General features: G+C 32.5%; 1 protein-coding gene across 9 annotated transcripts in view; it reads right to left on the bottom strand.

Annotated features, from left to right (window-relative positions):
- Positions 1–24,444, bottom strand: part of LOC143059813 (dual specificity calcium/calmodulin-dependent 3',5'-cyclic nucleotide phosphodiesterase 1A-like) — a 290,727-nt gene that overhangs the window by 13,460 nt on the left and 252,823 nt on the right. For 8 of the 9 annotated variants that reach the window (XM_076233380.1, XM_076233381.1, XM_076233379.1 and 5 more), the window contains 3 exons: positions 19,378–19,552; positions 13,313–13,426; positions 8,129–8,158 (listed from right to left, as the gene is read on the bottom strand). In XM_076233380.1, the coding sequence (XP_076089495.1) occupies positions 8,129–8,158; positions 13,313–13,426; positions 19,378–19,552 (319 nt within the window). The remainder of the gene's footprint in view (positions 1–8,128; positions 8,159–13,312; positions 13,427–19,377; positions 19,553–24,444) is intronic. The other variant, XM_076233377.1, reaches the window with a different exon arrangement.

Here is a 24,444-nt window from a genome sequence, read left to right as displayed (position 1 = left end):
AGTTCTCTTTTTATTCCATACACTTAAATTTTTAAAGTTGCAATGTCAGTCAGTGGGAAATGCAAACTTACTTTGTTATTTTTATAGCCACTGGCACTGGCAAATCCTCATCTTTGACTTTGTTTTTCTTCCTCAAACAGCTGCATGGGCACATGCAACCAGTGCGTTCAGCCATGCCAAGTGTTTATATTGTTTCCAAAAGCTTTCACAAGTTTCATGTAAGTTATGCTTCCTTGTGGTTGCATAACTTTTCACAAAAAAAAAAACAACAACAGAGCTGCACTTTCAGGACTACTAAAAGTTATGACATCATAACATAATGGATGTCACTTCCTGTCTCCATGACACAAATACTGTGTGCACATAAACTTATGACATCATAATGCATCTTATTCTTAGCATCAACTAATGACATCATAATGCATACTTCACTAGTAATAAATTAATGACAAAGAAGTCTTTATTATGACTGAAGTTTTCTGAAAGAATACTATTTTTAAAATTTAATTTAAGACATTTGATTATTTTTAGTTACAAGAACAGGACAGGTTTTAAATAATCTTTATTTGTCATATAAGTAACATTATACTTGTGACATAAACAAAAGTAACAACAACAATAAAATTATAACTGAGTTGAACACACACATATCTCTATATTTACAAGAAAAACTAACTAAGAGTCCCCTGTCCTCAGCTCTAAAGACTGTTCTATAAAGAAACCTGTTTTTTTCACTTGGTTTATATTAGAAGGATTTAGAACGACTACTAGTTTTTGAGTATCAGATACATTTGGAAACATAGAATTATCTATTGTCATGTTATTAAAAAGTTTTATACGTAAAACATTATTAATTTGACAGTAGAGGAGAAAGTGACAGATTTTCATCTTCTAAGGTTTTTCAAGTTGGACATGTTCTATTGTCTCAAGGTATTTTTAGATATCTGCCCTCCTCAATGAGCAAATTATGGTCACTAATTCTAATTTTGGTAAATAAGAAAGAAAAAAAATTATGTTAAAATGTTTTTATTTCAGGTCAAGTCAATTTTGGAATTTTTTTGCTAATGTTATCAAATTTTCATGTTGGAAAATAGCTTAGATTTTATGAAAAAACACCTTTCAAATTACAAAAAAGTGGTATTTTTAACTTTCTAGATATGTATTCTTACAAATATTACTGCTTTCTTTCAAGATTATTATGAAAATATAAGCAGATGCATGGGAAAACTAGAATATATTTTTTTTCAAAATGACTAATTTTTTAAATCATTTGACATTTTCAATCATTGATCCAGCCTTTTTTAAAAGGGAAGACTGCAACCACATGTCTCCATTCAAAAACATTTAAGGTTAAAAAAAGGGGGGTTTCAACCCTGGAGCCCCCTTTTTATTCTGATGATGATCAATTTCATTAAAAGAACATTTGGTCAAGTAGGATAAATGTTACTGTAGTTCCATCGGAAGAACAGTGTAATAAATCAGTTAAATTTTCGAAGTAAATCAGTTCATATAAACATAAGTTGACAGGTCGACAGGTTGACACTTTCAAGGTTGACAAGTGTAAAGGTCGACAGGTTGACAATAGTTATGGTTGACAGGTTGACAAGAATTAAGGTCGACAGGTTGACAAGTGATAAGGTTGACAGGTTAACAGGTTTAATTTTACAATTAAGGAAATATTATTTGAATTTAAAACTTTTTTTATAGTCTCCAATTCTCACTGTGAAATTGTCAACTTGTCGACTTGTCGACCTGTCTACCAGTAACTAATAATATACTACTTTACACTTTATAAAGGCTTTCAAGTTGTCAACCTGTCAACCTGTCGACTTATCAACCATAACTTACTTTTTATTATATTGAATTGTCAACTTGTCAACCTGTCAACCATTAAATATTTACATTTTTAAAATTGTCAACCTGTCGACTTGTCAACCTGTCAACCATAAAAGTATTTACGTTATTAACATTGTCAATCTCACGACATGTCAATCTGTCTACCAGTAATTTAATTTTTGTCATTGTTGAAGTTAAAAATCCAAATGACAAAGACCATTGATATAACAAATTAAATGGCCATAAAATAAAACATTTACTTAAAATTAAAGAACTTTACAAAAATTCTATAGATTTTAAGAACACTGCTTAGCATAACCCTTCTTATAATTAGCCAAAAAAAAATTAAGGGTTGAAATTTGGAATGTTTCAAAGGGACAACATACTGACCAATAAACAGAAAACAGCTCATGCCAAAAACCTGAAAGAGGCAAACTTAAATTGGAACCTTTTCAATCATTGTCCCCCCTTTTTTTTAATTACATCTTCTTTTTTGTAACATTTAAAACAATTGGTGTTGCTGACACTTTGTTAAACCAGTATTAACAATTATTGAGCTTGCAATAATCATTGAACTTCGTTGTACTGTGACCCCTGGGTGTGGATTTATCCCTGTTATAAAAGACATATTGGTGGCCTTCGGTGAGTTTTTTGCTCTTTGGTCAGGTTGTTGTCTCTTTGAAACATTCCCCATTTCCATTCTCAATTTTATGTCTAAAGTGTAACCCACTTGTTGAAAATTTATGTTCATAGTTTAAGTACTAAATATTCATTTGTTGAGAACCACTGAATGAATGTGTATATGACTGTTTGGGGTTTATAATAATGTGTAATTTAAAAAATTTTCTTGACTTCTTGACAAAATGAATGTTCTCAATATTTCATTTTCTTCCCTGTAAATTATATAATGTTCTCGGTTTTTTTTCAAAGACATAAATGGAAAAACTTTCATTTCTAAATGTACTGTTATAGATCTTAATGTAAATGAGATAGCATTTCTCAATACAAATTAAGTTCGCAAGGTTTATCCAGTACCAATTCAACCCGTTATCAAATTGAATTCTTATTAAAAAGAAAAGTCTGCTGTCAAACAGAAATCTCATCAATGTCGACTTCAATAACAAAGAGACTAATTTCTCTCCAGTAAGATAGTTCCCTGTTTTCATTAAATCTACAGTCAGTCAACTCAAAAGAGTTAATTTTCCTAAAAAAAAAGTAACAGATAGCAAAATATTATCTAATTTCGATTTTCCACTTCTTTTCATTAACATGACAAAATAATAGCGTGTACTTTGACAGTGGTATATAATTTTCTTGATTGCCAAATCGCGTCTGAATGGCATCTTTTTGGTGTTTTTACTGAAACGCAATTAATAAAATTGTGCCAGATCAGTTCTATGTCTGTTGAGGCATTGTCCTGGAAAAACTCTGTATAAATAGACAAGATTCATATATCTAATGAATATTGGAAAAGTGCTTTAGACGATAATGCCAATTGATTTTGCCGACACAAGTCTGGTGATGATGTTAAATCTACTCTGACGTCATGTTTGCATGACGATTAATGATTCCGCTACGGGGAAATCAACAAATCTAAACCAGAGGATAAATCATCGGAAATGCTATCCACTAATCATCCCCAATTACTGAACATACACAGTATAGCATTTTATTCCGTTTGACAAGAATTAGGTTTCTAGTTGGAACTTTTGTATTTCAATTTGAAAATATAAATTGGACCCATTAGTCTTTGTCAACTTAACTATCCATCAAGGGGCCTTTGAATTCCTCTGGCAATTTTTTATTTTTTTTTTCATTTGTTTACATTTTTTACTCCAGGCATTTGCAAATGACCTTCAAATAGATTTTCTAATTTTCCACGAAATGGCAAATTGTAAATAAGTTGCCAATTTTGACAAGAGGTTATACATGTGTTAATTGACATACTCTCAATTTTTAGGTTACTATAAGGACAAGAGGCTGTCACAACGACAGCAAACCGGATTTATTAACATTTATTTGTGTCCTGGCAATATCACAAGAACCATTACTGATGAATGGTGAAAGTGAAAATTGTCAATATCAAATTTGACCTCCATTTTGTCATCAGTATCAACATATTAAAATTTGAAAAGCTTAGATTGAATGGTTCATGAGTAAATGCAACAACGTGAATGGAAACGCCATTTTACGATCTTTCAAGAACCATAACTCCTGAACGGTAAAAGTCAAAATCGTCATTATTGAACTTGACCTCTATTTTGTCATCAGTAACAACATATTAAAATTTCAAAAGCTTTGGTTGAATGGTTCATGAGAAAATGTACGGACACGACGGGAAACACCATTTTTCAATCTTTCAAGAACCATAACTCCTGAACGGTAAAAGTCAAAATCGTCATTATTGAACTTGACCTCCATTTTGTCATCAGTAACATCATATTAAAATTTCGGAAGCTTTGGTAGAACAGTTCATGCATAAGTGCACGGACACGACTGGAAACTCCATTTTTCAATCTTTCAAGAACCATAACTCCTGAACGGTAAAAGTCAAAATCGTCATTATTGAACTTGACCTCCATTCTGTCATCAGTAACAACATATTAAAATTTGGGAAGCTTTGGTAGAACAGTTCATGCGTAAATGCACGGACACGACTGGAAACTCCATTTTTCAATCTTTCAAGAACCATAACTCCTGAACGGTAAAAGTCAAAATCGCCATTATTGAACTTGACCTTCGCATAGTTGTCAGTAATAACATATTAAAATTTTAAAAGCTTTGGTTGAACGGTTCATGAGTTAATGCACGGACAACATTTGATTGCCGCCCGGCCGCCCGGCCGCCCGCCGTACATCCCCAAATCAATAACCGACATTTTTGTCACAAAAATCCGGTTAAAAATTATAAATTGCTGGGTAAAAAAACTTGTGCATCAAAATACTATTCAGCAAATGTTAAAATGCAATGTGATTTTTTTCAATTAGAAAAGCAGAGGTCTTCTTGTCTTATATAACCACAGATATGGTCAATCTTTTTTATCATTATCCTGGATTTCCTTTAAATACTTTTCTTAGACTTGAAGTTATAGTTAGTGTGGGTATTATACCTACATGTAGCTCAAAATTCAGGTAACATATAATCTTGTAGGACCTAATTCCTGTTTTGAAAATGATTTTGATTTTCCAGCTTGTTGACAGTTGGGATAACTGCAGTCAATTATAAATATCTCAAACAGAATCACGTAGCAGTTAATAAGTGGCAACCCAAAAAGGAAGTTGATGAAAGGGGAAATAACTCTAGATCTAGATCAAAAGTCTTAAGTATAAGCCTGTAGCAGGTTACAAGTGGCCATCCAAAATTTAAGTTGGTGTAAGGGGAAATAACTCTAGACCAAAATAGTCTTTAATATAATCCTGTAGCAGAAATCAAGTGGTCAGATCACCCAAAATGAAAGTTGGTGAAAGGGGAAATAACTCTAGATCAATGATAACTATAACACGATTATAAATGACATATATATTCATTTTATTATATATGATTTTGTCATTTCAAAAAATGGTTGAAGCTTTAATAATGTATGGTTTAATGGTGTAATGAATACCTGAAATTTCAAAACTTTATATGTAACTCTAAATGGTATGTATATATGTACAAATGGTAGTTAGAGGCAATAAGTTGAGAATTGATAAAATTCTAACATTAAAAAAATAAATAAATCATATGAACAAATTAGAAATTATGGTTTAAAAAAGACAATCCAAAATCAATTGATAATAAATTGACAAGAACAATGTTTCATAACATTTACATGCTTTTAAAATCTATAAAACACAAGAATTCTACACGGATATAAAATATGTAAGGATCTGGATGTATATCGCATGCATCTTGACCGGAATAATTCAGTGGTTATATTCCGCTGATCTACGATGGCTTCATTAACACCTGGATGCATAGACAATGTAAATATTCTTCAATTAATCATTCAAATTAGCTCTTGATTTACCTGTCTCGATAAAATTGAGCTGATTGCTGATTGTCACCTATCTACACTCAAAATTGAGGATTTGTGACGAGTTTTTATCCTGTTAGGTATTCAGGCCCTCATATGTAGGAGAGATCGATTATGGGGATGAAGGACTGAATTATTCTGGTTACATGCATCTAGAACTTTTTGAAAATACATTTAAAAATTTAAAAGCTCAAGCAAATTATGATACTTTTCTATGGTAGTTATTAACTATCATAGCAATATCATTCTTTTGAAAAGTTTATCTTTATGTATGAAACATTGTTCAAGCAAACAAGAATACCAATTTAGTTTATTTTTTTTTTAATATTCCCACCCCCCTTTTCATTTGAGTATGCTCATTAACCAATGAATTAAAAACAAGAATGTGTCCATAGTACACGGATGCCCCACTCGCACTATCATTTTACATGTTCACTGGACCGTGAAATTGGGGTCAATACTTTAATTTGGCATTAAAATTAGAAAGATCATATAATAGTTAACATGTGTACTAAGTTTCAAGTTGATTGGACTTTGACCAAAAACTTTAACCTGAGCTTCACACTATCTTCTTCTTTGTTCAATACTTTAATTTGACATTAAAATTAGAAAGATCATATCATAGGGAACATGTGTACTAAGTTTCAAATTGATTGGACTTCAACTTCATCAAAAACTACCTCGACCAAAAACTTTAACCTGAAGCAAGACGACTGAACGGACGAACGAACGGACGAACGGATGAAGGGAGGCACAGACCAGAAAACATAATGCCCCTCTACTATCGTAGGTGGGGCATAAAAATAATCTTAAGTTTAATTGTTTAAATTATTAGAAGGTTTATAGTATAGATACCCTGTTTTAAATATTACATGCTGCAAGTTAAATAGGTATACAAATCTCACTACGATATAAACTCTATTAGCATACTAGTCCATACAATTTATCTATATATTGGTGGGAATCACTAGATTATGGGTACCATCAGTGGCGGATGTAGAAATTTTCATCAGTTGGGGCCCACTGGCTGCATAAGAGAGGGCCGGCTGCTTCAGTGATTTCCTATATAACCAACCAAATTTCCCCCCCCCCCCCCTAATCATTTTTGGGTAGAATTCATGTTCTTTACATTAAGAGGATAATCAAAAGGTATTCCCTATTTTATGTTGAAAATTCCGTAAGAGTTATTTCCCTTATTGAAAGGTATTTTCCATTAGCTTAAATTGTGAACCAATTTCATAAAAAACATTTATGTTTTCTTCCGGATTTTTCAGGCCTCAAGATCAACAGATAAGTTTAACAATATTTCTTATTTATGTTAATATATATACATGATACCTTTTTCAAAGGGAGACAACTCTTGTAAAGGTGAGATAACAAGTAATTTCAATTGTAAAGTTCCTTTGCAGTTCAGTATCAAAGTTGCAGGTTAGAATGTTTCCTTGCAAACTCAATAACTTAGTTATCATAATTTAGTCTCTAATAAGATGTTCATGATATATAAGTCCATTAACAGTGGGTCTCATTGGGGTCTAAGCGTGACGCAGGATTGTCGATTTTTTGTAAGCCTGACATGTGAAAGTGTCCTGAAAACAGGATATGAGGTCTAGCAGGACTCAGGAAATGACAAAAAAATTAAAATTCCTTATGTACATCGTGTAGGCGGGATACCGGAATCTGACAAAACAATAAGCGGGATCCCTGATCGGAACCCCCCAATGAGACCTCCTTAACATATATTCCAGTTATCACATTGATTTTGTTATGTTTTTATTACTTGGCCATCTTGAAAGTTGATTGATGCAAATCATAATGTTTTATTCTCTTTCATGGAAAAAAGTATTCAAAAATACCTATATCAAATCAATACCTGTTCTGATCAAGGCAGGTAGCTAAAAAGAATTTAGAGTCTAGCTAAAAGGTATTCAAAGTGTCTAGCTGAAAGGTTTTGGGAGACTAGCTGAAAAATGAAAATCCATAAAAAAAAAATCAATGAAACATTAAAAATATGATAAATATGATAAATATAATCAAGATGACTAGTAATAAATCCTTGATAATAAAAACAAACATGAATTCCAATACATGAAAAAACTGAAGAAAATATATGATTCTATCGCAAAAATCAAAATGCATGTTAGTAACTGAACTATAATATTATAAACTGCTGAGGTCGTTGTAAACTGGATGCAAACGAAAAGTGAGGTGTATTAAATCTACATGTGCATAAATGATAAAATATGCATATATTAAAACGGCATTCAATGTCAGACTTACTTTTGTGTTTCATTCCTATCTTTATTTGTACTGAAATCAAAACACACACTGATGACAAAGGGTTTCACCCAAGTAAAAAAGGGAGACAACTTTTAAGTGTCCCAAGTTCAACTCAAAAAAAGGGAGACAATTTTTTAGTGTCCCAAGTTCAACTTAAAAAAGGGAGACAATTATTTAGTGTCCCAAGTTCAACTTAAAAAAGGGAAACAACTTTTTAGTGTCCCAAGATCAACTTAAAACAAGAATGTGTCCATAGTACACGGATGCCCCACTCGCACTATCATTTTACATGTTCACTGGACCGTGAAATTGGGGTCAATATTTTAATTTGGCATTAAAATTAGAAAGATCATATCATAGTTAACATGTGTACTAAGTTTCAAGTTGATTGGACTTCAACTTCATCAAAAACTACCTTGACCAAAAACTTTAACCTGAGCTTCACACTATCTTCTTCTTTGTTCAGTGGACCATGAAATTGGGGTCAATACTTTAATTTGACATTAAAATTAGAAAGATCATATCATAGGGAACATGTGTACTAAGTTTCAAATTGATTGGACTTCAACTTCATCAAAAACTATCTTGACCAAAAACTTTAACCTGAAGCGGGACGAACGAACGGACGGACGAAAGGAGGCACAGACCAGAAAACATAATGCCCCTCTACTATCGTAGGTGGGGCATAAAAAGGGAGACAATTCTAGTGTCCTTCAAAAAGGGAGACAACTTTTAGTGTCCTAAATACACAATTTAAAACAGAATGTGTACATAGTACACGAATGCCCCACTCGCACTATCATTTTCTATGTTTAGTGGACCGTGAAATTGGGGTCAAAACTTTAATTTGGAATTAAAATTAGAAAGATCATATCATAAGGAACATGTGTACTAAGTTTCAAGTTGATGTAACTTTAACTTCATCAAAAACTACCTTGACCAAAAACTTTAACCTGAACTTCGCACTATCATTTTCTATGTTCAGTGGACCATGAAATTGGGGTCAAAACTATAATTTGGCATTAAAATTAGAAAGATCATATCATGGGAAACAAGTGTACTAAGTTTCAAGTTGATTGGACTTCAACTTCTTCAAAAACTACCTTGACCAAAAACTTTAACCTGAAGCGGACGGACGAACGGAGGCACAGACGGACGGACGGACGGAAGGACGAACGGAGGCACAGACCAGAAAACATAATGCCCCTCTACTATCGTAGGTGGGGCATAAAAAGGGAGACAACTTCAGTGTCCAAAGTACACAACCTAAAAAGGAAGACAACTCTAGTGTCCCATGTACAACTTTAAAAGGGAGACAACTTCAGTTTCCCCATGTACAACTTCAAAATACAGAGATCACTTTTAGTTTCCAAAGTACAACTTCCAAAAGGGAGACAACCAGTCACAACCTTAATGTCTAAACCTGCAATTTTTTTCAAACGATTACACCAAAACTCTTTCTTGGTTATAATCAAGACTAACTTGTATGTGAAAGTTGAAATGCATCGTCTAATTGTGATAATATTAATATTTTTTAAAAAGGACAGATACTAGTTTAATGATGCATTAATTAAGCTTAACTTGTGCTTTGAGGCTACCAAAGGGTATAAGCTTATAACCTGTGCTTAGAGGCCAACTAAAGGATTTCAAAAACAACCCCAAGGTGGCCTCTTAACAGGTTTTGTAGCCAAAAAAAGCCAATTCAAAAGAAAATACTCAATAAGAAACTAATAGAAACTGCATTACATAAAAGCTGCTGCCTCAGCAAATAATTGCCTGCATTTCTTAAGGTGGTACCTAACACTACAGGGAGATAACTCTGTAAAGTCAGCTAAACGTTTTAATTATGTTTTGTTGTAAAGGGAATATTAAGCTTCTCAATGATCAAAATTGATGTTTGTCAAACTGCTATATAACCAGTGTAATTTTTCTGACAAAACGGTTGGTTCAAATTTTTTTAATTTTTATATTTTTGTTAAAGGGTCAAAGTAAATAATTTGAAAAAATTTTATGAAAATTAAACAAGCCAAATTAATTTTAGTGAAATGTTAGGTACCACCTTAAATGTCGTTTACAAGAAAAATATTTCATGAAAGGAAATAAACCAAATAGAATAACAAGAGTGCACACGCTGAAATGTCTCGCCTTCTATACTAATCATTGATATTATGTTGATAGTCCTAAGTATAAAGCTAAGCTTTATTACAACTGTCACATAAACTTAACATTAACCAAGATAACTAAACAAAGACCAATGAACCTTGAAAAAGAGGTCCAGGTCAGATGAACCATGCCAGGCAGACAGGTACAGCTAACAATGCTTCTATACAACATATATAGTTGACACATTACTTATAGTTTAAGAAAAATAGACCAAAACACAAAAACTTAACACTGTGCAATGAACCGTGAAAATGAGGTCACGGTTAAATAAAACCTGCTCGACTGACATAAAGATCATAAAATATTTCCATACACCAAATATAGTTGACCTATGGCATATAGCATTAGATAAAAAGACCAAAACTCAAAAACTTAACTTTGACCACTGAACCATGAAAATGGGGTCAAGGTCACATGACATCTGCCCGCTAGACATGTACACTTAACAATCATTCCATACAACAAATATAGTAGACCTATTGCATATGGTATGAGAAAAACAGACCAAAACACAAAAATTTAACTATAACCACTGAACCATGAAAATGAGGTCAAGGTCAGATGACACCTGCCAGTTGGACATGTACACCTTACAGTCCTTCCATACACCGAATACACTAGCCCTATTGCTTATAGTATCTGAGATATGGACTTGACCACCAAAACTTAACCTTGTTCACTGATCCATGAAATGAGGTCGAGGTCAAGTGAAAACTGTCTGACAGACACGAGGACCTTGCAAGGTACGCACATATCAAATATAGTTATCCTATTACTTATAATAAGAGAGAATTCAACATTACAAAAAATTTGAACTTTTTTTTCAAGTGGTCACTGAACCATGAAAATGAGGTCAAGAACATTGGACATGTGACTGACGGAAACTTCGTAACATGAAGCATCTATATACAAAGTATGAAGCATCCAGGTCTTCCACCGTCTAAAATATAAAGCTTTGAAGAAGTGAGCTAACGCCGCCGCCGCCGGATCACTATCCCTATGTCGAGCTTTCTGCAACAAAAGTTGCAGGCTCGACAAAAATTTAAGTCATACTTGCAGTAATACCCTTGACATTCACTTTATTTAAATTACTGATTAAAATTCACCATCATGAATACTTTCAGAATTAATAGATTTAATTTCACTCAAAAGAGTGATGGCCTATTAGTTCCATGCATTAAATGTTCTTGTGAATAGTTCAATCTTTTACATCTTATTCTTAATCAATCTTTTCAAAACGACTCCAGAAGATTAATTTTTCTTTCATTGCCTAGTTTATATTGACTGCAGATAATTTGTGGAACTCTCCATGCATATTTATGAGCCTCAGATTTCAGATATATAAGGCTACAAATGTACAAAGTACAAACTGCAGTTGAAAATGTTTTCTTGACCTTGAATTTATATTTACACATATAGTAGTGGGTCTTGATGGGGGCTTCTTCATTGATGTATTATTCAGTAATTGTTATTTTTTCTTTATAAATTTTCTCAATTTTTGCCAATTTTATCTATTCTTTATAAATTTTGCCAATTTTATCTATTCTTTATAAATTTTTGCCAATTGCTCAGTCTATTCTTTATAATTTTGCCAATCGTTATCTATTCTTTAAATAAAATTGCCAATTGTTTTCTTAATTCTTTATAAATTTGGCCAATTTTTCTCTCTTCTATATAAATTTTGCCAATTGTTATCTATTCTTTATAAAAATCTTTTCAAAACAAGGGGAGATAAACTGTAGAAATTAATAACCACAGTGATCTCCCAATATCAAAATGTTTGTTTATTTTCTCTTAACCTGGTTTCTATGTAAAAATAGTTAAACTTCTGAGTGATAACAGATACAAAAGGATGAATTAGTGGAATTTACTTTTCATAATATTTTCTATTACTCCTCTTATTTTTTTCATTGGCTAATACATGTATATAAAAATTTAAAAAAATGAAGAAAACTTTACTGAGACAATATGAAATGCCTTAGTGATTTTTAAGCAACTTCCCTTGGAAATCAAATGTGCACTTCAGTAAGTTTAATTTATCAGTGGTCTTATGTTAAAGCAAAATTAGTAGTGTTTGTAAAAAGCAGTAAATTTTCTAATTTTACCCTTTTAAAGGAAGACACAACCTAAAATAGATGTATCATTTATAGAAAACCTCGAATATTTGTACTGTTTATTGTAAACCAAAAATAGATAGACTGTTTATATTTTTATTTTCAATCATCAATATGTGCCCTGAAATCTTCTACTCAAAAATCAAAATGTGGAAAAACCTGCATCCTGGCCAATTGGAAATTACTCTGCAGTAAACTATGGTCTTTAGATTTTAATTTTTCCCATTCCAGGATCTATCGTTATTTGAAATTCTTTTGCTTTTTCCTCATTCCGTGTATTAACCAATGAAACTTAACCGTTTGGTGACATATGACATTACTTAGAAATTCAAAAATGAATAATGTGTATTTGGTGACAGCACTTACAGGCAATTTCAGATTAACTATGTTTTTGAGGCCTTACATTGGTTAATATATTAACCTTCAATTCCAATAAATTGTAAAACAAATTCAAAAGCAGATGTTATTTCAAAGATTTTTTTTCTCCTTCTTGTTGTTCATTATCCTCATTCTGAATAAAATTTCTTTATATTTTGTTTTTCAAGAATAAGTTAATTTTCAAAAATAGTCAGTCCCCCTCTTCAAGACGGCCTTTTGATGAATATGCTGTACAGATTGATCTAATTTCTTTTGTATTCAACTAAAACTCCTAACCCTAACCTAATTAAAGGGTAAATTATTTTTGGATTGAAAAAGATTTTTATGGTTTTGCCAAAATCAGCTTACAATATCTAGAATATAAAGCAAATTCCTTCATTGAAGATTTAAAATCATGGATCACCTATATAAAAGAAACAAATCCATTGAAAGAGTAAACCACAAATAATAATGAATTTACAGTACAAAATTTACACCTATGAGTAACAGGAAGTACTTTTTCAGCCTCAGGGTAGACAACCCATCTTACCTAGTTTCATCTATATACACTGTTTCTAACACAGATGCTGCATATTCTAAATTCTTCTGCAAATCTTCTTTTGAAATATCTTCTTTCTGAAGCCTTCGTATTAAATTTCGTAACCTGAAAGAAAAGAAAATCGTCTTACAATTGTATTTCACTCATATTTTTTTATTCATTGGAAGATGGAAAATTGAAGAAAAAAAATTGTTTTGGCAAATTAGCCTATACATTTACTGATCCCATGATCACAATAGGATGAAATTTGAAAAAAATAGGCAGGACAAGAGTCTTAAGTAAAAAAAAAAAGGCAGGATGAGCAACTTTGTAAAAAAAAAGGCAGGATGACAATTTCACAGTGTAAATACTATTCTGTACGCTATCCGGAAGTCGCGATTTTCGAAGCGATGATTTCCAACTGGCTAACAGGACGGTTTTGCCTACGGTTACTTTTCTCATCATTTGTTTACTCCTATATCTACAAAGTGCTTTGAATATCTTCAAGGTATATATAGCATCATAAATATGAGTTACTGTAACAAAAACATGCATTAGAATATAAAATATACGTGTGCATCACATCAACTTGGTAGAAAAAAGTGAAATCGATGGACAATTTTGCTCTCGCAGTACAAAGCAAATAATCTTTTATTGCAAATATTTGCATCAGTTTACAGTTAAATATATACTGTTTCAATATTCTTCTCGTATTTAAGAAGAATATTCGTATTTCCCATAAAAAAATATGTTTTCCTTGAGGATCCCAAAATAAATTACTGTACGATCAGTCTAGAACTGACTGTATTCTAGAAGCGATTTCAGACTTTTTGACTGTATGACCAGTCGTGATTTTGAAGAAAAAACAACAGCAATTTGAAGGTATATACGTGTATATGTGATATTATGAACTATCCAGGGAACTATAACGTGTAATTACTTTCATTAGACAATACAAATATATTTCTGATGAATTTTTTAGATGGCAAAATAACTGTATTTTTGTTCCATCAGTCTTATCTAAAATCAAATGCCTAAAAAGTAATACATGATTCGCTGGTGGACTTTGTAATAGTGTATCGTTACAGTTATCTGTTTATAGCTATTACATTTTTAAAGATTATTTACACCGTCCTCCTTTGACCAATTGATGATAACATAAATCAAGATTGTCTCTTTTAAAATAAAATAAAATGGATAAAGACAGCTTTGTGTAGGGGGTTAATTCATGTGATATAATTTTGGTAAGTTTACAGAAATAGAAGGTCCATAATGCATTAATCGAGTAAAAATGGAGCAGTTTCAGAAAACTTTAATGATTGGTTTAGGAGGTGTTGGAAATACCTGATGGGTGCCCCCGTATAATGCAATGTTCAAGTCCGTATCTTATATAAAGTAACCCCATAAAAGATTTTTACTAAAATTCGAAATAGACGGTGCACAATACAGTCATTAAACGGGAAACTCCACACTAAAATTTACGACAAAAGAGACGATTTTTCGTTCCCTATTGTTAATTTTCCATTTTTAGATGGTGATGTTCCTTTGGCACCATCTAACGGTGTTTATATTTCACAACTTGTTCGCTATGCCCGTGTCTGTTGTGACTTTTTGATTTTAACGAACGCAACCTATGTATTACTGGTAAATTATTAAACCAGGGATATCGTTACCATAAATTACTTAAAATCTTTACTAAATTTGTCCATAGATATAAAGATTTGGTTTTGAAGTTTGATTGTACCTGTAGAAAACTTATTTCAAACGGGATAGCACATCCTCATTTTTACGGAAATGTTGTTAACCGTGCCCGGAAATTTAGAAATGATCCATGTAAACTTGTCGCTCCTTTAAATAAACTTATTCTAAAAGGTTACCTATTCAACACTGTAATAAGATCATTGAATATTGTTTTTATTGGTATAAATATTGATTTTGTTATCAGTAAATTTAAAGCTAACTTAATATTACTAGTATGTTATATACATATACATATTCATGGATCTACAATCTGTCGATACCTGCAACTTGGCATTGCACAAGGTCATGTTTTTCTCTGGCTGTTTATGACGTCTTTTCACTAAATCCATTGGATGTTGGATGTGTACGGATTGATAGTTTAGTCTTAGATGCATGATTTTTCTATTAGTTGTTAGTGGCTTTGAACTAGCTGTCAGATAACTGCGAGTACTCTCAGATCTGTTCATTGCGTCTTTTTGTGTCGGGATGTATAAGTACCCGGCCACGTCCACTTGTATTTTTGTCCATCTGATGAGTAAAGCCTTTTTCAACTGATTTTTATAGTTCGTTCTTATGTTGTACTGTTATATCACTGTCCCAGGTTAGGGGGAGGGTTGGGATCCCGCTAACATGTTTAACCCCGCCACATTATTTATGTATGTGCCTGTCCCAAGTCAGGAGCCTGTAATTCAGTGGTTGTCGTTTGTTTATGTGTTACATATTTGTTTTTCGTTCATTTTTTTACATAAATAAGGCCGTTAGTTTTCTCCTTTGAATTGTTTTATATTGTCTTATCGGGGCCTATTATAGCTGACTATGCGGTATGGGCTTTGCTCATTGTTGAAGGCCGTACGATGACCTATAGTTGTTAATGTCTGTGTCATTTTGGTCTTTTGTGGATAGTTGTCTCATTGGCAATCATACCACATCTTCTTTTTTATATTATCATTTATGATAAGGAATCCGAATAAGATTAATTAATAGTTATATCAGTGACGGATTCAAAATAAGGGGATCCGGCAGTTTGAAACCCTTTTTAACTATTAATGCATTTGTATGGGAACATATATTTGAAATCCCTTTTTCTCCTGGATTGGACCCCCTCTCCATTTAAAAATGGCCGGAACCCCCAATGTATATAAAGTGGTTGATGAGGAGACGCGCTTACAAAACCGGCGAATCATATTGTACCGGTCCAACGGACGAACGGAAAGACGGACTTCTTTATCACTATAACCCCCGCTTGACAAAGTGGTGTACAATTGAGTGTCAAAGAGACAGCTCTACATCAAAGTGAAGGAACTGTGATCAATTAAAGGCTACAGTACGGCCTCGAATGTGTGTATATACATGCATTTTTATATAACAACTAAATCTGTGTGTTTGTACAATTTTAAGTATAAGGCCAACTAAAATTAATTAGTAGATTTTCATCCAAATTTCTGAAAAAAATGGGGCGGGTGGGAGGATTTTATTTTTTAAATTTTATTTCATATGAAACCATTTTGTGACGAATTCTTCATGTATGCAAGTGTAATAATAAGCTTATAAATAAGCTTATATCATGTATACACAGGTATGAGGAATCTTACATAATTTTTCAAATCCTAAAATAAATGTCTCTAATTGCGGCTTTAGAAACTAAACAACAAAGACGTGTAGAAATGCTCTCTTCAGTTGGACTTTCTACACCAAATGTATTTGGGTTCCTAAACGATTGTTTTTAGTACCCATAAAATGAAGCAAATGCATTGGTATGCAACACAATTATTATGAGTACAGAATAAAATGAAAACTCAAACAGTGTTTAAAATAATATGGTTGGTAAAGTACTTATGCATTTATGCAAGATGAAAATTACCATGTAAAACACATGTGAACTTAATAAAAAAAAAAGAAGTTGTTGTTTAATGACCCTTTTGGGGATATTGGGACATTTTGTGTCAATTAACAAGAAAAGACAGTCATGGGTAAAATCTAAGGGCTTCTGTAAATAAAAAGAGTATGTTAGTCGACTTTTTAAACTCAATAAACAAGTTCGTGTTTGTGTTTCAATATCTTTAATCCAGTCATGTTTTCTGTATCAATGGGTTCCACGATTTTTGCGCTTTGGATATCTTTCACATTTAAACTACCTGACACAAAAATATTGCCTAAAAAAATCCAGTTTTCTAATCACAGAAATTTGTGACATACCGCGATTTGTGGTCTAGGACACAGCGTTTTTCTCGTAACACGAATATTTCACGTCATTATCGTTATCAGTTTTTACTCTCGAAAGATGATGTTGTCATCATAGAGCAGCAGAATATGTCGACAATCATTTTGGTTAGATTTACTCGAGGTACAAAACCGAAAATTGAAACAGGAAGTCATAAATGAAACGAAATTTTAACGGTTATCGGTAACGGAAACGAACAAAATCCGTAAATCGTAAATTTTATAAAATAAAAAAAATCGGGGCGGGACGATTTCAGAGGGGCGGGCGGGGATGAAAATCTATCAATTAATTTTAATTGGCCTAACGGAGGACATTTCTGAAACTTATATACTAGTATACACCAAACCTTCCTCTTATTTTAGCAACATTTAAACATCCTTATACTTAATGTAGTAAGTCGAGTACACCCTATTTTAGCTACAAAATGTTTCATAAGTTTTCAGGATGTGAATGTATTGAAATATATTTGTGTTATTTAGAAAAATGCCACCTCCTAATGTATCGTAAATAACTTTGAAATCACCACTAGAATACAGTGACATAGACTGATCATACAGTTTTAAAATATACAAGCGAGACTGATCGTACAGTGAGAAATTCAAACAAGTGTAATTTTCTTATTTCTGGCTTCAAAGATCTGGTTGAAACTTTTACCACCACTTGAAATATACTTCATTTAGTTAATTAAGTCTGGTTTTTATGTTAATTTGTACACTAAGAGGGTAAAAAGATTGTTTTTAGGTTCGCCGACTGATTTTTCTTAGTGATGCACTTGAAAATCTCTTGATTAAGGCAAAGATACGAATAATGAATGTGCGGAATTTAATTCTAAACCATTTGAGAATATCGATGTCAGCTGAATTAATCATTAAGCAATGTACAGATGATCAACTTACCGTTTAATTCAGTATACCCATCAAATTTTAAATGTGATCCAAAAAGTTCTCGCTTCGAAAATCGCGACTTCCAGATAGCGTACAGAATAGTATCTACACTGTGAATTTGTGTAAAAAAAGTCAGGAAAAACTAGTAAAAAAAAAGGCAGGACCTAATAGAGTAAAAAATAAAAAGGCAGGACAGAGATTACAATTAAAAAAAAAAGCAGAACAAAATTTTTCATCCTAAAGCCCCCCCCATAAAAATCAAATGATATCTCCCTAAGTGTTGATCAGTTATTGGTTATTCATGTTGTGTATTGTATACTGCTGTTTGTCTTTTGGTCATTTATAAAAAAAACAAGAATGTGTCCATAGTACAAGGATGCCCCTCTGGCACTATCATTCTACATGTTCAGTGGACCGTGAAATTGGGGTCAATACTTTAATTTGGCATTAAAATTAGAAAGATCATATCATAGGGAACATGTGTACTAAGTTTCAAGTTGATTGGACCTCAACTTCATCAAAAACTACCTGGACCAAAAACTTTAACCTGAGCTTCGCACTATCTTTTTCTTTGTTCAGTGGACCGTGAAATTGAGGTCAATCTTCAATTTGGTATTATAATTAGAAATATCATATCATAGGGAACATGTGTACTAAGTTTCAAGTTGATTGGACTTCAACTTCATCAAAAACTACCTTGACCAAAAACTTTAACCTAAAGCGGGACAAACGAATGCACAGACGAACGGAGGCACAGACGAACGGAGGCACAGACCAGAAACATAATGCCCCTCTACTGTCGTAGGTGGGGCATAAAAATTCATGGCATTGCCAGTCTGTTTCAACATACAAGTTTGGTTGTTCTTTTGGTATCTTTTGTCTTATTTTTGCCCGTCACGGCACATTGCTGTGTTTATAGTTCAGGACATGTGGACTTTTCTATGTGTCAATTCACCATTCCGGACTTAAATGCATTTTCTAAGTAATATTTTCAAATGCGTACACCAAAACATTGTGATTAGTTTGAAATGTTCTGTTTTTAACAATGGGAATTCAATCAATGGCGTAACATTATTTTCTTTTTGTTGTATAAACAATGAGATTTTCCATAAATTTTTAGAATTTGAAAAGGCAAATATTATTGTATTATTGAGCGACAATTTTTATTGATATCGAACCATGTCACTTTACATATTTTAAGCTTAAAAGACCACCATCACAAAAATACTGACCTAATTGAGCAAACATGGGAAGCATCGGGGGTATCTGTAGGAGGGAGTTTATCAACACCAAGGTCGACACTGGCATAGGAATCGTTTTCTGTACTTATTGAGGTTCGACTACTACTAGTAGAGCCTACTTTGGTCTTTGAGCTTGTTCGTCGTAATACTGTTAGTGAACCAGCACCTAAAGAAATAACACAAAAACACATTAATTAGACATTTTGTTCCACATATTATTTTACTTTTTCCTGTAATTGTACATGTGAATGATTTGTAATACTGTTAGTGAACCAGCACCTGAAAAAATGACACAAAACATCACATAAAACATTTTGTTCCTCATATTATCAACCTTTGCATACTGTGAATTAAGATTTTATCATTTTAGACTAAAATTTCAATCTTATTTTTTGCGATATTGCGAAAAATCCTGTTTAATTCATATAAAAGATTTCAAAATGCGAGTTTAAATTAATGCAATTAAAAAGGGGGGTTCCCAACCCAGAGTTAAGGGGGGGTGGGGGGGGGGGGGGTGGGTTTCCAACTGTATGCTACAATTCAAATGCATTGATAGTCCAAAAAAAGGGGGGTTCCAACCCCTGGACACCCCCCCCCCTGGATCCGCCAATGTCCCATCACATTCTATTTCTATACATAACTGGTCTGGAGCCTGTTTTATGGCTTGTGCATGGTAATAATATTTCATTAATTGTTTATAGTATAACTGATGGTTTCCCTTTTGAATTAAGGCTCATAACTACTAGTTCTTTACATACTTGTCTTTTGGTCTCTTCTGTAAAAGTTATCTCTTTGGCAATTATAATTACCAAATCTTCTCATTCATAAAAGGAGCATTTTTTCATAAAATCTTATTATCTACTTTATTTGTCCTTTCAGTTCTTCATTGATGTTTTTAATTAGCACTCTGTACCATTTCAAAACAATTTGTTTCAAAATCTATTAGTCCTTTGATAGACAGTTTTCCGCTAGCTGTTTTTCTCTCGATAAATCTTTCTACATTGACCATCTACGGACAACCCTCGTCAATAAAAAGTTAATTTCAAACTTTTGTTTTCCCTGGAAGTGAGTATTTTATCACTATCATCGCTGATTTGTCCTTGTAGCAACAGAATTGTAATTTCCCAGCTGAATTCCGATTGATTTATTTATCATGGGCTTTGGAGGTTAAATGACAGGTCTGACAAGCCGGACAGGTTTTCAACCGTGGAGTGACAAAGGGATTGAGGATTGGTTTGGCAGGTTACGTTAGAAACATTATCTGTAAGTGAATCTAAAACCAATGATTGACACATAAACAAAAGATTTATGTTTTCTAATGACAGGTGATTTGACGCTTCGACAAGATGAGAAGTTTGATTTGTTCTTTGAAGGGCTTGCGTCAAGATTTGTTGTCAAGTACATAAACTCAGTATAGAAACCAGGATTAAATTTTGTATTAACGCCAAACGCGCATTTCGTCTACAAAAGACTCATCAGTGATGCTCCAATCCAAAAAAGTTTTAAAGGCCAAATAAAGTACGAAGTTGAAAAGCATTAAGGACCAAAATTCCTAAAAATTTTGCCAAATACAGCTAAGGAAATCTATTCCTGAGGTAGAAAAGCCTTAGTATTTTAAAATTTAAAATATCGGCGAAACTACTTCAAAGATAAGATGAAATCCTGTAAATTCATTGAGGATAGGTAAGAACTGTAAGAAGACATACAAGTCGGAAAAAACCATAAAATCTCACCATAGACCAGGGAAGCATTATCAAATATAATCCAAGAAGGAAAAAATTCAGATAACAAATGAGACTTTTTTAAACAAACATAACATTGATTGATGGGTTTTTAACACCACTGAGTACTTATTATAATAGTGCTATTTTCTGGTTGGAAGTTTTTAAAGGTGGAGGAAGCTTTTCAACAACAGAGTGACAAAGGGATTGACGATTGGTTTGGCAGGTTACGTTAGAAACATTATCTGTAAGTGAATCTAAAACTGATGATTGACACATAAACAAAAGGTTTATGTTTTCTCATGACAGGTAATTTGAGCTTTGTCAAGATGACGAGTTTGATTTGTTCTTTGAAGGACTGCGTCAAGATTTGTTGTCAAGTACATACCAGCCAAACTACTTCAAAGACAAGATGAAATCCTGTAAATTCATTGAGGATAGGTAAGAACTGTAAGAAGACATACAAGTTGGAAAAAACCATAAAATCTCATCATAGATCAGGGAAGAATTGTCCAATATAATCCAAGAAGAAATGTGTTCATAGTACACGGATGCCCCACTCGCACTATCATTTTCTGTGTTTAGTGGACCGTGAAGTTGGGGTAAAAACTCTAATTTGGCATTTACATTAGAAAGATCATATCACAGGGAACATGTATACCAAGTTTCAAGTTGATTGGACTTTAACTTCATCAATAACTACCTTGAACAAAAACTAAAACCTGAATTTGCACTATCATTTTCTATGTTCAGCAAACCGTGAAAAAGGGGTCAAAACACTAATTTGGCTTTCAAATTAGAAAGATCACATCATAGGGCACATGTGTACTGAGTTTCAAGTTGATTGGACTTCATCAAAAACTACCTTGACCAAAAACTTTAACCTGAAGCGCGATGAACAGACAGAAGGACGAACGAACGGACACACAGACCAGAAAACATAATGCCCCTCTACTATCGTAGGTAGGGCATAATCAGCACATTTGAATCTTATGATATCTACTTGTTTACTATATCTGTTAAGCTTTCTTTGCTCAACAATTCCATATTAGATCTTAGCCATATGTGTCCCTGGGCATTTAGAAAATTAAAAACAAGCAGTGTTTGTAGCAATCATTGAAAAATAAAACCAAAAGTCATTTTGGATAGATACTCAGCACATTTGAATCTTATGAAATCTACTACTATATCTTTTAAGCTTTCTTTACCAGAATATTCCATATAAGACCTTGACAAAATGTGTCCCTGGGCATTTAGAAAATTAAAATCCCATGATTTATCATTGAAAAACAGAACCAAAAGTCATTTCAGATTTTCTTATTATCTAGGTCTGGATGGGGTTTATAGATTAGAAAATAACTGGCAAAGGTGCAGAATTAAAGGTAAAAAAAATTAAGTATAGCAAAAATAGGCAAAAAAATAAAGAATAAAGAATAACAGGGTGTTAAAATGTAATGAATCAAGAATAATGAGCAAAAAAGTAAAGGATAGAGAAAATTGGATTATTGGCCCAAAAAAGTAATGAATAAAAAAATCAAGGACCGACTATTTCAAAATCTTGTAGTTTGATATTGATAGTAAATATAAAGAACAGACTCCATGAAAACAGTATTTGACGCAAAACATGCACTTGGTGTGTTGATGTGGTTCATATTAGTGTTTCTCATTTTTTATATAGATCTGATTCTGAAGACCAGTGGTTTTGCAGCTTGAATGGGGTTACACTGGTGTTTTTGGGGCCCTTTATAGCTTGCTTGCTTTTTCAGTGTCAGCCAAGGCTCCATGTTGAAGACCATACTAATTGACCTATAATGGTTTACTTTTACAAATTGTGACTTGGATGGAGAGTTGTCACTCATACCACTTCTGACTTAAATCTATTGGCATGATAAATGTCACCCCCAAATATGCCTTTCATCTATAAAAGACTCATTAGTTTTAAATGGACAATGTTTAATATTAATTTAAACATATTTAATTGTCTTTATAAAGGTCAATTAGATAGGTCATTTTAATCTGAATTTAAATACTATTAGATTTGATAAAATTTGTAATTGACCAAAAACTCAAATGCTCATGCTCTCACCAAACTATAGAAATATGAAATCCTTTTTAATTCTTTTATTTATATCAAATCTGGTAGTATTTAGATTTGAATTAAATGAATAAATTGAACATCTTTTTCATAATTTATAGTGAGTGGGTGATTTGACATTGTCAGATACTCAATATCTTATATGCATGTTGCCACGGAGATTTCTAAATGCTCTTCCAACTTTTTTACTTGGGCAGTCTTTTTGTAGACAAAAGGCAAAATTTTGGCAAACCAAAAATTAAAGCCTCTGGTTTATTATTTGTGCTTGTTATTTATGCCAATTCATGATGATGATGAGATATACCACCTAAAATTGAGTAATACTTAAATCAAAATTCATCTCTTTATTTCAGAGTTGTCTTACAATTATCACAAGATTCAATTTAAGATTCAAGGTCAGAGGGTATGCAAGAATGATGGACAAGGTCATTCCTATTGTCTCATAATTTAGTTGGCAGAAAAATCAAAAAAGAATTTTTTCGTCTTGTCGTTATCATCAGTTGTTTATGTTGACTCTCTCGTCACTTGCAAATTAAGATATCAACAGTTTATCTATGCCAAAACATTCCATAGAACAACAGTTTCTTAAGTAGCTATAAAGCTTAATTGATTTTGGCTGTTAACTGAAAAATGACATGTCATCCATAAATGTTTTATCATAAAAACCCAAGAAATTGACCTTTAAAAATATGACCTTCACATGAACTTGGCAGTAAATTTTTGTTAATTACATAATTCACTGACATTTTTATCAATATCTTGGTCCATTATAGACAAATAAATACAAGATGGTGTGCTTTGAGAGAATTTTATGGTTAATCTATTGTGAAAAGAGAGATTTATTATTCATCAGGATATTTTGCAATATATCAGCATTCATTAATGGCACTTTCTTAAATATCTGAAATTCGAGAAAAAATCATGATTCTTAATAATTACAAATTTGTTATTTTCTTCTGAAAAAGGTCAATTACAAGTAGGCCATAGAAAACTGTGTCAAAATTGCTAAATTTTATAATACAGAGTTAATGTTAAATTAATTTTGATTTAATTTTATCGTAAGGTGACCTATAGTTGCTATAACCTTTAATGTCATTTAGATCTCTGGCATTAAAATAAGGGATGTTTCACTGTGACTGTGCTTTTTAATTTACATAAAAGTAGTAAAGTATATTAGTGAGTTTACCATGAAGTTTTGGCAAAATCATGTCTCAAGCAACTTACTTTACATTTGTGCTATAA

The sequence above is a fragment of the Mytilus galloprovincialis genome, chromosome 14, assembly GCF_965363235.1.
Source record: "Mytilus galloprovincialis chromosome 14, xbMytGall1.hap1.1, whole genome shotgun sequence".
In the NCBI taxonomy this organism is placed as follows: domain Eukaryota; kingdom Metazoa; phylum Mollusca; class Bivalvia; order Mytilida; family Mytilidae; genus Mytilus; species Mytilus galloprovincialis.
Note: the sequence above shows the minus strand (reverse complement) of the source record. Positions and strands in the feature narration are given on the sequence as shown.